Here is a 13991-nt window from a genome sequence, read left to right as displayed (position 1 = left end):
GGCCTGTATGGAGACTTCATTGTTTTATTGTAAGCTGGAGCTAAGCTAGTCCGATGCTAAGCGACAGTGCAAGAGCCTCTTGATGGTTCATGAAAAGTTGCTTTTCCCTGAAATATCTGGCAATTTTTTCCACATGCTTTGTATGTCCCCCTAGCGCCACTCCAGGCAGCCTTTCTGTGCCGAAATAGCTCAGTTGGGAGAGCGTTAGACTGAAGATCTAAATGTCCCTGGTTCAATCCCGGGTTTCGGCAGCTGGAAGTTGTGTTTTGGGGACATATTGCCTTGTTAATTGTTCCTTTGTTCGCATATGGTAGAGTAAGTTGAGTGCTGTATGGAGTCTTCAGTGTTGTCCCTCAAGTTCAGAACACACCATTTACTATAACTCGTCAACAAAGTAGGAAAGCAGAAAGCAGACATTCCTGAAATGTCTGTCAATTTTCATTCATTCACAGCAATCTGATGCGATTCACCCTGGCAATTTTTTCCAGATGCTTTGTATTTCCCCCTAGCGCCACTCAAGGCAGCCTTTCTGTGCCGAAATAGCTCAGTTGGGAGAGCGTTAGACTGAAGATCTAAATGTCCCTGGTTCAATCCCGGGTTTCGGCAGCTGGAAGTTGTGTTATGGGAACAAATTGCCTTGATGTTTAGAGTTGTTGACTCTTAGCAATGTGATTCAGTCGCTTTCCTTATGTGCTCAACTTGAGGTTGAGGCCTGTATGGAGACTTCATTGTTTTATTGTAAGCTGGAGCTAAGCTAGTCCGATGCTAAGCGACAGTGCAAGAGCCTCTTGATGGTTCATGAAAAGTTGCTTTTCCCTGAAATATCTGGCAATTTTTTCCAGATGCTTTGTATGTCCCCCTAGCGCCACTCCAGGCAGCCTTTCTGTGCCGAAATAGCTCAGTTGGGAGAGCGTTAGACTGAAGATCTAAATGTCCCTGGTTCAATCCCGGGTTTCGGCAGCTGGAAGTTGTGTTATGGGAACAAATTGCCTTGATGTTTAGAGTTGTTGACTCTCAGCAATGTGATTCAGTCGCTTTCCTTATGTGCTCAACTTGAGGTTGAGGCCTGTATGGAGACTTCATTGTTTTATTGTAAGCTGGAGCTAAGCTAGTCCGATGCTAAGCGACAGTGCAAGAGCCTCTTGATGGTTCATGAAAAGTTGCTTTTCCCTGAAATATCTGGCAATTTTTTCCACATGCTTTGTATGTCCCCCTAGCGCCACTCCAGGCAGCCTTTCTGTGCCGAAATAGCTCATTTGGGAGAGTGTTAGACTGAAGATCTAAATGTCCCTGGTTCAATCCCGGGTTTCGGCAGCTGGAAGTTGTGTTTTGGGGACATATTGCCTTGTTAATTGTTCCTTTGTTCGCATATGGTAGAGTAAGTTGAGTGCTGTATGGAGTCTTCAGTGTTGTCCCTCAAGTTCAGAACACACCATTTACTATAACTAGTCAACAAAGTAGGAAAGCAGAAAGCAGACATTCCTGAAATGTCTGTCAATTTTCATTCATTCACAGCAATCTGCTGCGATTCACCCTGGCAATTTTTTCCAGATGCTTTGTATTTCCCCCTAGTGCCACTCAAGGCAGCCTTTCTGTGCCGAAATAGCTCAGTTGGGAGAGCGTTAGACTGAAGATCTAAATGTCCCTGGTTCAATCCCGGGTTTCGGCAGCTGGAAGTTGTGTTATGGGAACAAATTGCCTTGATGTTTAGAGTTGTTGACTCTCAGCAATGTGATTCAGTCGCTTTCCTTATGTGCTCAACTTGAGGTTGAGGCCTGTATGGAGACTTCATTGTTTTATTGTAAGCTGGAGCTAAGCTAGTCCGATGCTAAGCGACAGTGCAAGAGCCTCTTGATGGTTCATGAAAAGTTGCTTTTCCCTGAAATATCTGGCAATTTTTTCCAGATGCTTTGTATGTCCCCCTAGCGCCACTCCAGGCAGCCTTTCTGTGCCGAAATAGCTCAGTTGGGAGAGCGTTAGACTGAAGATCTAAATGTCCCTGGTTCAATCCCGGGTTTCAGCAGCTGGAAGTTGTGTTTTGGGGACATATTGCCTTGTTAATTGTTCCTTTGTTCGCATATGGTAGAGTAAGTTGAGTGCTGTATGGAGTCTTCAGTGTTGTCCCTCAAGTTCAGAACACACCATTTACTATAACTCGTCAACAAAGTAGGAAAGCAGAAAGCAGACATTCCTGAAATGTCTGTCAATTTTCATTCATTCACAGCAATCTGATGCGATTCACCCTGGCAATTTTTTCCAGATGCTTTGTATTTCCCCCTAGCGCCACTCAAGGCAGCCTTTCTGTGCCGAAATAGCTCAGTTGGGAGAGCGTTAGACTGAAGATCTAAATGTCCCTGGTTCAATCCCGGGTTTCGGCAGCTGGAAGTTGTGTTATGGGAACAAATTGCCTTGATGTTTAGAGTTGTTGACTCTCAGCAATGTGATTCAGTCGCTTTCCTTATGTGCTCAACTTGAGGTTGAGGCCTGTATGGAGACTTCATTGTTTTATTGTAAGCTGGAGCTAAGCTAGTCCGATGCTAAGCGACAGTGCAAGAGCCTCTTGATGGTTCATGAAAAGTTGCTTTTCCCTGAAATATCTGGCAATTTTTTCCACATGCTTTGTATGTCCCCCTAGCGCCACTCCAGGCAGCCTTTCTGTGCCGAAATAGCTCAGTTGGGAGAGCGTTAGACTGAAGATCTAAATGTCCCTGGTTCAATCCCGGGTTTCGGCAGCTGGAAGTTGTGTTTTGGGGACATATTGCCTTGTTAATTGTTCCTTTGTTCGCATATGGTAGAGTAAGTTGAGTGCTGTATGGAGTCTTCAGTGTTGTCCCTGAAGTTCAGAACACACCATTTACTATAACTAGTCAACAAAGTAGGAAAGCAGAAAGCAGACATTCCTGAAATGTCTGTCAATTTTCATTCATTCACAGCAATCTGATGCGATTCACCCTGGCAATTTTTTCCAGATGCTTTGTATTTCCCCCTAGCGCCACTCCAGGCAGCCTTTCTGTGCCGAAATAGCTCAGTTGGGAGAGCGTTAGACTGAAGATCTAAATGTCCCTGGTTCAATCCCGGGTTTCGGCAGCTGGAAGTTGTGTTATGGGAACAAATTGCCTTGATGTTTAGAGTTGTTGACTCTCAGCAATGTGATTCAGTCGCTTTCCTTATGTGCTCAACTTGAGGTTGAGGCCTGTATGGAGACTTTATTGTTTTATTGTAAGCTGGAGCTAAGCTAGTCCGATGCTAAGCGACAGTGCAAGAGCCTCTTGATGGTTCATGAAAAGTTGCTTTTCCCTGAAATATCTGGCAATTTTTTCCACAGGCTTTGTATGTCCCCCTAGCGCCACTCAAGGCAGCCTTTCTGTGCCGAAATAGCTCAGTTGGGAGAGCGTTAGACTGAAGATCTAAATGTCCCTGGTTCAATCCCGGGTTTCGGCAGCTGGAAGTTGTGTTTTGGGCACATATTGCCTTGTTAATTGTTCCTTTGTTCGCATATGGTAGAGTAAGTTGAGTGCTGTATGGAGTCTTCAGTGTTGTCCCTCAAATTCAGAACACACCATTTACTATAACTAGTCAACAAAATAGGAAAGATGAAAGCAGACATTCCTGAAATGTCTGTCAATTTTCATTCATTCACAGCAATCTGATGCGATTCACCCTGGCAATTTTTTCCAGATGCTTTGTATGTCCCCCTAGCGCCACTCCAGGCAGCCTTTCTGTGCCGAAATAGCTCAGTTGGGAGAGCGTTAGACTGAAGATCTAAATGTCCCTGGTTCAATCCCGGGTTTCGTCAGCTGGAAGTTGTGTTTTGGGGACATATTGCCTTGTTAATTGTTTCTTTGTTCGCATATGGTAGAGTAAGTTGAGTGCTGTATGGAGTCTTCAGTGTTGTCCCTGAAGTTCAGAACACACCATTTACTATAACGAGTCAACAAAGTAGGAAAGCAGAAAGCAGACATTCCTGAAATGTCTGTCAATTTTCATTCATTCACAGCAATCTGATGCGATTCACCCTGGCAATTTTTTCCAGATGCTTTGTATTTCCCCCTAGCGCCACTCAAGGCAGCCTTTCTGTGCCGAAATAGCTCAGTTGGGAGAGCGTTAGACTGAAGATCTAAATGTCCCTGGTTCAATCCCGGGTTTCGGCAGCTGGAAGTTGTGTTTTGGGGACATATTGCCTTGTTAATTGTTCCTTTGTTCGCATATGGTAGAGTAAGTTGAGTGCTGTATGGAGTCTTCAGTGTTGTCCCTGAAGTTCAGAACACACCATTTACTATAACTAGTCAACAAAGTAGGAAAGCAGAAAGCAGACATTCCTGAAATGTCTGTCAATTTTCATTCATTCACAGCAATCTGATGCGATTCACCCTGGCAATTTTTTCCAGATGCTTTGTATTTCCCCCTAGCGCCACTCAAGGCAGCCTTTCTGTGCCGAAATAGCTCAGTTGGGAGAGCGTTAGACTGAAGATCTAAATGTCCCTGGTTCAATCCCGGGTTTCGGCAGCTGGAAGTTGTGTTATGGGAACAAATTGCCTTGATGTTTAGAGTTGCTGACTCTCAGCAATGTGATTCAGTCGCTTTCCTTATGTGCTCAACTTGAGGTTGAGGCCTGTATGGAGACTTCATTGTTTTATTGTAAGCTGGAGCTAAGCTAGTCCGATGCTAAGCGACAGTGCAAGAGCCTCTTGATGGTTCATGAAAAGTTGCTTTTCCCTGAAATATCTGGCAATTTTTTCCACATGCTTTGTATGTCCCACTAGCGCCACTCCAGGCAGCCTTTCTGTGCCGAAATAGCTCAGTTGGGAGAGCGTTAGACTGAAGATCTAAATGTCCCTGGTTCAATCCCGGGTTTCGGCAGCTGGAAGTTGTGTTTTGGGGACATATTGCCTTGTTAATTGTTCCTTTGTTCGCATATGGTAGAGTAAGTTGAGTGCTGTATGGAGTCTTCAGTGTTGTCCCTCAAGTTCAGAACACACCATTTACTATAACTCGTCAACAAAGTAGGAAAGCAGAAAGCAGACATTCCTGAAATGTCTGTCAATTTTCATTCATTCACAGCAATCTGATGCGATTCACCCTGGCAATTTTTTCCAGATGCTTTGTATTTCCCTCTAGCGCCACTCAAGGCAGCCTTTCTGTGCCGAAATAGCTCAGTTGGGAGAGCGTTAGACTGAAGATCTAAATGTCCCTGGTTCAATCCCGGGTTTCGGCAGCTGGAAGTTGTGTTTTGGGGACATATTGCCTTGTTAATTGTTCCTTTGTTCGCATATGGTAGAGTAAGTTGAGTGCTGTATGGAGTCTTCAGTGTTGTCCCTCAAGTTCAGAACACACCATTTACTATAACTAGTCAACAAAGTAGGAAAGCAGAAAGCAGACATTCCTGAAATGTCTGTCAATTTTCATTCATTCACAGCAATCTGCTGCGATTCACCCTGGCAATTTTTTCCAGATGCTTTGTATTTCCCCCTAGTGCCACTCAAGGCAGCCTTTCTGTGCCGAAATAGCTCAGTTGGGAGAGCGTTAGACTGAAGCTCTAAATGTCCCTGGTTCAATCCCGGGTTTCGGCAGCTGGAAGTTGTGTTATGGGAACAAATTGCCTTGATGTTTAGAGTTGTTGACTCTCAGCAATGTGATTCAGTCGCTTTCCTTATGTGCTCAACTTGAGGTTGAGGCCTGTATGGAGACTTCATTGTTTTATTGTAAGCTGGAGCTAAGCTAGTCCGATGCTAAGCGACAGTGCAAGAGCCTCTTGATGGTTCATGAAAAGTTGCTTTTCCCTGAAATATCTGGCAATTTTTTCCACATGCTTTGTATGTCCCCCTAGCGCCACTCCAGGCAGCCTTTCTGTGCCGAAATAGCTCAGTTGGGAGAGCGTTAGACTGAAGATCTAAATGTCCCTGGTTCAATCCCGGGTTTCGGCAGCTGGAAGTTGTGTTTTGGGGACATATTGCCTTGTTAATTGTTCCTTTGTTCGCATATGGTAGAGTAAGTTGAGTGCTGTATGGAGTCTTCAGTGTTGTCCCTGAAGTTCAGAACACACCATTTACTATAACTAGTCAACAAAGTAGGAAAGCAGAAAGCAGACATTCCTGAAATGTCTGTCAATTTTCATTCATTCACAGCAATCTGATGCGATTCACCCTGGCAATTTTTTCCAGATGCTTTGTATTTCCCCCTAGCGCCACTCCAGGCAGCCTTTCTGTGCCGAAATAGCTCAGTTTGGAGAGCGTTAGACTGAAGATCTAAATGGCCCTGGTTCAATCCCGGGTTTCGGCAGCTGGAAGTTGTGTTATGGGAACAAATTGCCTTGATGTTTAGAGTTGTTGACTCTCAGCAATGTGATTCGGTCGCTTTCCTTATGTGCTCAACTTGAGGTTGAGGCCTGTATGGAGACTTCATTGTTTTATTGTAAGCTGGAGCTAAGCTAGTCCGATGCTAAGCGACAGTGCAAGAGCCTCTTGATGGTTCATGGAAAGTTGCTTTTCCCTGAAATATCTGGCAATTTTTTCCAGATGCTTTGTATGTCCCCCTAGCGCCACTCCAGGCAGCCTTTCTGTGCCGAAATAGCTCAGTTGGGAGAGCGTTAGACTGAAGATCTAAATGTCCCTGGTTCAATCCCGGGTTTCGGCAGCTGGAAGTTGTGTTTTGGGGACATATTGCCTTGTTAATTGTTCCTTTGTTCGCATATGGTAGAGTAAGTTGAGTGCTGTATGGAGTCTTCAGTGTTGTCCCTGAAGTTCAGAACACACCATTTACTATAACGAGTCAACAAAGTAGGAAAGATGAAAGCAGACATTCCTGAAATGTCTGTCAATTTTCATTCATTCACAGCAATCTGATGCGATTCACCCTGGCAATTTTTTCCAGATGCTTTGTATTTCCCCCTAGCGCCACTCCAGGCAGCCTTTCTGTGCCGAAATAGCTCAGTTGGGAGAGCGTTAGACTGAAGATCTAAATGTCCCTGGTTCAATCCTGGGTTTCGGCAGCTGGAAGTTGTGTTATGGGAACAAATTGCCTTGATGTTTAGAGTTGTTGACTCTCAGCAATGTGATTCGGTCGCTTTCCTTATGTGCTCAACTTGAGGTTGAGGCCTGTATGGAGACTTCATTGTTTTATTGTAAGCTGGAGCTAAGCTAGTCCGATGCTAAGCGACAGTGCAAGAGCCTCTTGATGGTTCATGAAAAGTTGCTTTTCCCTGAAATATCTGGCAATTTTTTCCACATGCTTTGTATGTCCCCCTAGCGCCACTCCAGGCAGCCTTTCTGTGCCAAAATAGCTCAGTTGGGAGAGCGTTAGACTGAAGATCTAAATGTCCCTGGTTCAATCCCGGGTTTCGGCAGCTGGAAGTTGTGTTTTGGGGACATATTGCCTTGTTAATTGTTCCTTTGTTCGCATATGGTAGAGTAAGTTGAGTGCTGTATGGAGTCTTCAGTGTTGTCCCTCAAGTTCAGAACACACCATTTACTATAACTCGTCAACAAAGTAGGAAAGCAGAAAGCAGACATTCCTGAAATGTCTGTCAATTTTCATTCATTCACAGCAATCTGATGCGATTCACCCTGGCAATTTTTTCCAGATGCTTTGTATTTCCCCCTAGCGCCACTCAAGGCAGCCTTTCTGTGCCGAAATAGCTCAGTTGGGAGAGCGTTAGACTGAAGATCTAAATGTCCCTGGTTCAATCCCGGGTTTCGGCAGCTGGAAGTTGTGTTATGGGAACAAATTGCCTTGATGTTTAGAGTTGTTGACTCTTAGCAATGTGATTCAGTCGCTTTCCTTATGTGCTGAACTTGAGGTTGAGGCCTGTATGGAGACTTCATTGTTTTATTGTAAGCTGGAGCTAAGCTAGTCCGATGCTAAGCGACAGTGCAAGAGCCTCTTGATGGTTCATGAAAAGTTGCTTTTCCCTGAAATATCTGGCAATTTTTTCCAGATGCTTTGTATGTCCCCCTAGCGCCACTCCAGGCAGCCTTTCTGTGCCGAAATAGCTCAGTTGGGAGAGCGTTAGACTGAAGATCTAAATGTCCCTGGTTCAATCCCGGGTTTCGGCAGCTGGAAGTTGTGTTATGGGAACAAATTGCCTTGATGTTTAGAGTTGTTGACTCTCAGCAATGTGATTCAGTCGCTTTCCTTATGTGCTCAACTTGAGGTTGAGGCCTGTATGGAGACTTCATTGTTTTATTGTAAGCTGGAGCTAAGCTAGTCCGATGCTAAGCGACAGTGCAAGAGCCTCTTGATGGTTCATGAAAAGTTGCTTTTCCCTGAAATATCTGGCAATTTTTTCCACATGCTTTGTATGTCCCCCTAGCGCCACTCCAGGCAGCCTTTCTGTGCCGAAATAGCTCATTTGGGAGAGTGTTAGACTGAAGATCTAAATGTCCCTGGTTCAATCCCGGGTTTCGGCAGCTGGAAGTTGTGTTTTGGGGACATATTGCCTTGTTAATTGTTCCTTTGTTCGCATATGGTAGAGTAAGTTGAGTGCTGTATGGAGTCTTCAGTGTTGTCCCTCAAGTTCAGAACACACCATTTACTATAACTAGTCAACAAAGTAGGAAAGCAGAAAGCAGACATTCCTGAAATGTCTGTCAATTTTCATTCATTCACAGCAATCTGCTGCGATTCACCCTGGCAATTTTTTCCAGATGCTTTGTATTTCCCCCTAGTGCCACTCAAGGCAGCCTTTCTGTGCCGAAATAGCTCAGTTGGGAGAGCGTTAGACTGAAGATCTAAATGTCCCTGGTTCAATCCCGGGTTTCGGCAGCTGGAAGTTGTGTTATGGGAACAAATTGCCTTGATGTTTAGAGTTGTTGACTCTCAGCAATGTGATTCAGTCGCTTTCCTTATGTGCTCAACTTGAGGTTGAGGCCTGTATGGAGACTTCATTGTTTTATTGTAAGCTGGAGCTAAGCTAGTCCGATGCTAAGCGACAGTGCAAGAGCCTCTTGATGGTTCATGAAAAGTTGCTTTTCCCTGAAATATCTGGCAATTTTTTCCAGATGCTTTGTATGTCCCCCTAGCGCCACTCCAGGCAGCCTTTCTGTGCCGAAATAGCTCAGTTGGGAGAGCGTTAGACTGAAGATCTAAATGTCCCTGGTTCAATCCCGGGTTTCAGCAGCTGGAAGTTGTGTTTTGGGGACATATTGCCTTGTTAATTGTTCCTTTGTTCGCATATGGTAGAGTAAGTTGAGTGCTGTATGGAGTCTTCAGTGTTGTCCCTCAAGTTCAGAACACACCATTTACTATAACTCGTCAACAAAGTAGGAAAGCAGAAAGCAGACATTCCTGAAATGTCTGTCAATTTTCATTCATTCACAGCAATCTGATGCGATTCACCCTGGCAATTTTTTCCAGATGCTTTGTATTTCCCCCTAGCGCCACTCAAGGCAGCCTTTCTGTGCCGAAATAGCTCAGTTGGGAGAGCGTTAGACTGAAGATCTAAATGTCCCTGGTTCAATCCCGGGTTTCGGCAGCTGGAAGTTGTGTTATGGGAACAAATTGCCTTGATGTTTAGAGTTGTTGACTCTTAGCAATGTGATTCAGTCGCTTTCCTTATGTGCTCAACTTGAGGTTGAGGCCTGTATGGAGACTTCATTGTTTTATTGTAAGCTGGAGCTAAGCTAGTCCGATGCTAAGCGACAGTGCAAGAGCCTCTTGATGGTTCATGAAAAGTTGCTTTTCCCTGAAATATCTGGCAATTTTTTCCACATGCTTTGTATGTCCCCCTAGCGCCACTCCAGGCAGCCTTTCTGTGCCGAAATAGCTCAGTTGGGAGAGTGTTAGACTGAAGATCTAAATGTCCCTGGTTCAATCCCGGGTTTCGGCAGCTGGAAGTTGTGTTTTGGGGACATATTGCCTTGTTAATTGTTCCTTTGTTCGCATATGGTAGAGTAAGTTGAGTGCTGTATGGAGTCTTCAGTGTTGTCCCTCAAGTTCAGAACACACCATTTACTATAACTAGTCAACAAAGTAGGAAAGCAGAAAGCAGACATTCCTGAAATGTCTGTCAATTTTCATTCATTCACAGCAATCTGCTGCGATTCACCCTGGCAATTTTTTCCAGATGCTTTGTATTTCCCCCTAGTGCCACTCAAGGCAGCCTTTCTGTGCCGAAATAGCTCAGTTGGGAGAGCGTTAGACTGAAGATCTAAATGTCCCTGGTTCAATCCCGGGTTTCGGCAGCTGGAAGTTGTGTTATGGGAACAAATTGCCTTGATGTTTAGAGTTGTTGACTCTCAGCAATGTGATTCAGTCGCTTTCCTTATGTGCTCAACTTGAGGTTGAGGCCTGTATGGAGACTTCATTGTTTTATTGTAAGCTGGAGCTAAGCTAGTCCGATGCTAAGCGACAGTGCAAGAGCCTCTTGATGGTTCATGAAAAGTTGCTTTTCCCTGAAATATCTGGCAATTTTTTCCACATGCTTTGTATGTCCCCCTAGCGCCACTCCAGGCACCTTTTCTGTGCCGAAATAGCTCAGTTGGGAGAGCGTTAGACTGAAGATCTAAATGTCCCTGGTTCAATCCCGGGTTTCGGCAGCTGGAAGTTGTGTTTTGGGGACATATTGCCTTGTTAATTGTTCCTTTGTTCGCATATGGTAGAGTAAGTTGAGTGCTGTATGGAGTCTTCAGTGTTGTCCCTGAAGTTCAGAACACACCATTTACTATAACTAGTCAACAAAGTAGGAAAGATGAAAGCAGACATTCCTGAAATGTCTGTCAATTTTCATTCATTCACAGCAATCTGATGCGATTCACCCTGGCAATTTTTTCCAGATGCTTTGTATTTCCCCCTAGCGCCACTCAAGGCAGCCTTTCTGTGCCGAAATAGCTCAGTTGGGAGAGCGTTAGACTGAAGATCTAAATGTCCCTGGTTCAATCCCGGGTTTCGGCAGCTTGGAAGTTGTGTTATGGGAACAAATTGCCTTGATGTTTAGAGTTGTTGACTCTCAGCAATGTGATTCGGTCGCTTTCCTTATGTGCTCAACTTGAGGTTGAGGCCTGTATGGAGACTTCATTGTTTTATTGTAAGCTGGAGCTAAGCTAGTCCGATGCTAAGCGACAGTGCAAGAGCCTCTTGATGGTTCATGGAAAGTTGCTTTTCCCTGAAATATCTGGCAATTTTTTCCAGATGCTTTGTATGTCCCCCTAGCGCCACTCCAGGCAGCCTTTCTGTGCCGAAATAGCTCAGTTGGGAGAGCGTTAGACTGAAGATCTAAATGTCCCTGGTTCAATCCCGGGTTTCGGCAGCTGGAAGTTGTGTTTTGGGGACATATTGCCTTGTTAATTGTTCCTTTGTTCGCATATGGTAGAGTAAGTTGAGTGCTGTATGGAGTCTTCAGTGTTGTCCCTCAAGTTCAGAACACACCATTTACTATAACGAGTCAACAAAGTAGGAAAGATGAAAGCAGACATTCCTGAAATGTCTGTCAATTTTCATTCATTCACAGCAATCTGATGCGATTCACCCTGGCAATTTTTTCCAGATGCTTTGTATTTCCCCCTAGCGCCACTCCAGGCAGCCTTTCTGTGCCGAAATAGCTCAGTTGGGAGAGCGTTAGACTAAAGATCTAAATGTCCCTGGTTCAATCCCGGGTTTCGGCAGCTGGAAGTTGTGTTATGGGAACAAATTGCCTTGATGTTTAGAGTTGTTGACTCTCAGCAATGTGATTCAGTCGCTTTCCTTATGTGCTCAACTTGAGGTTGAGGCCTGTATGGAGACTTCATTGTTTTATTGTAAGCTGGAGCTAAGCTAGTCCGATGCTAAGCGACAGTGCAAGAGCCTCTTGATGGTTCATGGAAAGTTGCTTTTCCCTGAAATATCTGGCAATTTTTTCCAGATGCTTTGTATTTCCCCCTAGCGCCACTCCAGGCAGCCTTTCTGTGCTGAAATAGCTCAGTTGGGAGAGCGTTAGACTGAAGATCTAAATGTCCCTGGTTCAATCCCGGGTTTCGGCAGCTGGAAGTTGTGTTTTGGGGACATATTGCGTTGTTAATTGTTCCTTTGTTCGCATATGGTAGAGTAAGTTGAGTGCTGTATGGAGTCTTCAGTGTTGTCCCTGAAGTTCAGAACACACCATTTACTATAACTAGTCAACAAAGTAGGAAAACAGAAAACAGAAAGCAGAAATTCCTGAAATGTCTGTCAATTTTCATTCATTCACAGCAATCTGATGCAATTCACCCTGGCAATTTTTTCCACATGCTTTGTACGTCCCCCTAGCGCCACTCCAGGCAGCCTTTCTGTGCCGAAATAGCTCAGTTGGGAGAGCGTTAGACTGAAGATCTAAATGTCCCTGGTTCAATCCCGGGTTTCAGCAGCTGGAAGTTGTGTTTTGGGGACATATTGCCTTGTTAATTGTTCCTTTGTTCGCATATGGTAGAGTAAGTTGAGTGCTGTATGGAGTCTTCAGTGTTGTCCCTCAAGTTCAGAACACACCATTTACTATAACTAGTCAACAAAGTAGGAAAGCAGAAAGCAGACATTCCTGAAATGTCTGTCAATTTTCATTCATTCACAGCAATCTGATGCGATTCACCCTGGCAATTTTTTCCACATGCTTTGTATGTCCCCCTAGTGCCACTCCAGGCAGCCTTTCTGTGCCGAAATAGCTCAGTTGGGAGAGTGTTAGACTGAAGATCTAAATGTCCCTGGTTCAATCCCAGGTTTCGGCAGCTGGAAGTTGTGTTATGGGAACAAATTGCCTTGATGTTTAGAGTTGTTGACTCTCAGCAATGTGATTCAGTTGCTTTCCTTATGTGCTCAACTTGAGGTTGAGGCCTGTATGGAGACTTCAGTGTTGAATTGTAAGCTGGAGCTAAGCTAGTCCGATGCTAAGCGACAGTGCAAGAGCCTCTTGATGGTTCATGGAAAGTTGCTTTTCCCTGAAATATCCGGCAATTTTTTCAAGATGAAAGCAGAAAAGCAAATAAATATTCAAAGTAAACCTTCATGAAATGTCTGTAATTTTTAATTAATTCTCAGCAATTTGATGCGATTCACTCGCAATTTTGAGGTACCAGATTCATTTCTACAAACAATAATTAATTAAATAATTAAACAATTAAAAGACGTCTGTTTTTTTCTGTATTGATGTACATTTTAACTTGACATTTGCTTGTGTTTTCATCTCCAGCTACATTCCTAAATGCGGTTAATTTAATCAGACGCTAATGACCTCTGTCAGCTATGCTCAGACTCAGCAGTCAATATCGAAGCTGTGGAGTTTGAATGTTCTCCACATCTGCAACAGATGTTTTGATGTTGTCCTTTTTTCTAATTTTAGGAATTTGTTTTCTTTTTTTCCTCTTCAGATAGACAGAGGACTGCACTGATGCTCTACTGTATAGCAGAGCTCTGAACTGCAATACACAACAGTCAAAAACACTAGTAAACATTTAAAAAAAGACAACAGCATTTCAAACAGTATATCCCATCAAAATCTAGATTAGATGATGTCAATTTCAGGTGGAAAAAGTAGAATTTAGGTCAAGAAGTGCTCGCTTTTGGCTCATTTTGTAGTCTCGATATTTATATAAGTTCTGCAAGAATAACTGTGTTCTTTTGGATGTTTACTGTAGAACACAGGCTTCTGTTGAGTTAAAATCATTCTCTCACTTGTACTGCCTTTCTGTTTGCTTCTTTCAGGTCGGAGTCATACTGGTGCAGTGCCTGTTGTTGATCTTCTACACCAGCACTGTCTTCCTCTTCATCGGTACCTGTATTTTGGGATTGTGCATTAGCAGCGTGTTCCCGTCCATGCTGGCCTTTACAGAGGACATGCTCGACTACAAAGGTAAACCGAGACACACATTCTAAATATTACATCGGTAGGTAGTACTAACCTCACTGTAAACCACAATTGGCCACAGGATCAATTCTGCTCAGTTACTTTTGCGTTGCTGGTGGTGTACACACCACAGGATGTTTGGCAGACTGGTATTGTTACACCTGCTGCTGATGTCATATAGCTAGCAAGGCCAATAGAGCAGAATCAA

The 13991-nt window shown here is 44.0% G+C and overlaps 1 protein-coding gene across 1 annotated transcript in view; it reads left to right on the top strand.

Moving 5' to 3' along the window:
* Positions 1–13991, top strand: part of mfsd4aa (major facilitator superfamily domain containing 4Aa) — a 48003-nt gene that overhangs the window by 31550 nt on the left and 2462 nt on the right. Inside the window, exon 7 of the mRNA XM_079157029.1 lies at positions 13642–13789. Within this exon, the coding sequence (XP_079013155.1) occupies positions 13642–13789 (148 nt within the window). The remainder of the gene's footprint in view (positions 1–13641; positions 13790–13991) is intronic.

Source organism: Pholis gunnellus, assembly GCF_910591455.1.
Source record: "Pholis gunnellus genome assembly, chromosome: 3".
NCBI lineage: Eukaryota > Metazoa > Chordata > Actinopteri > Perciformes > Pholidae > Pholis > Pholis gunnellus.
This window is presented reverse-complemented; position numbering and strand designations above follow the sequence as displayed.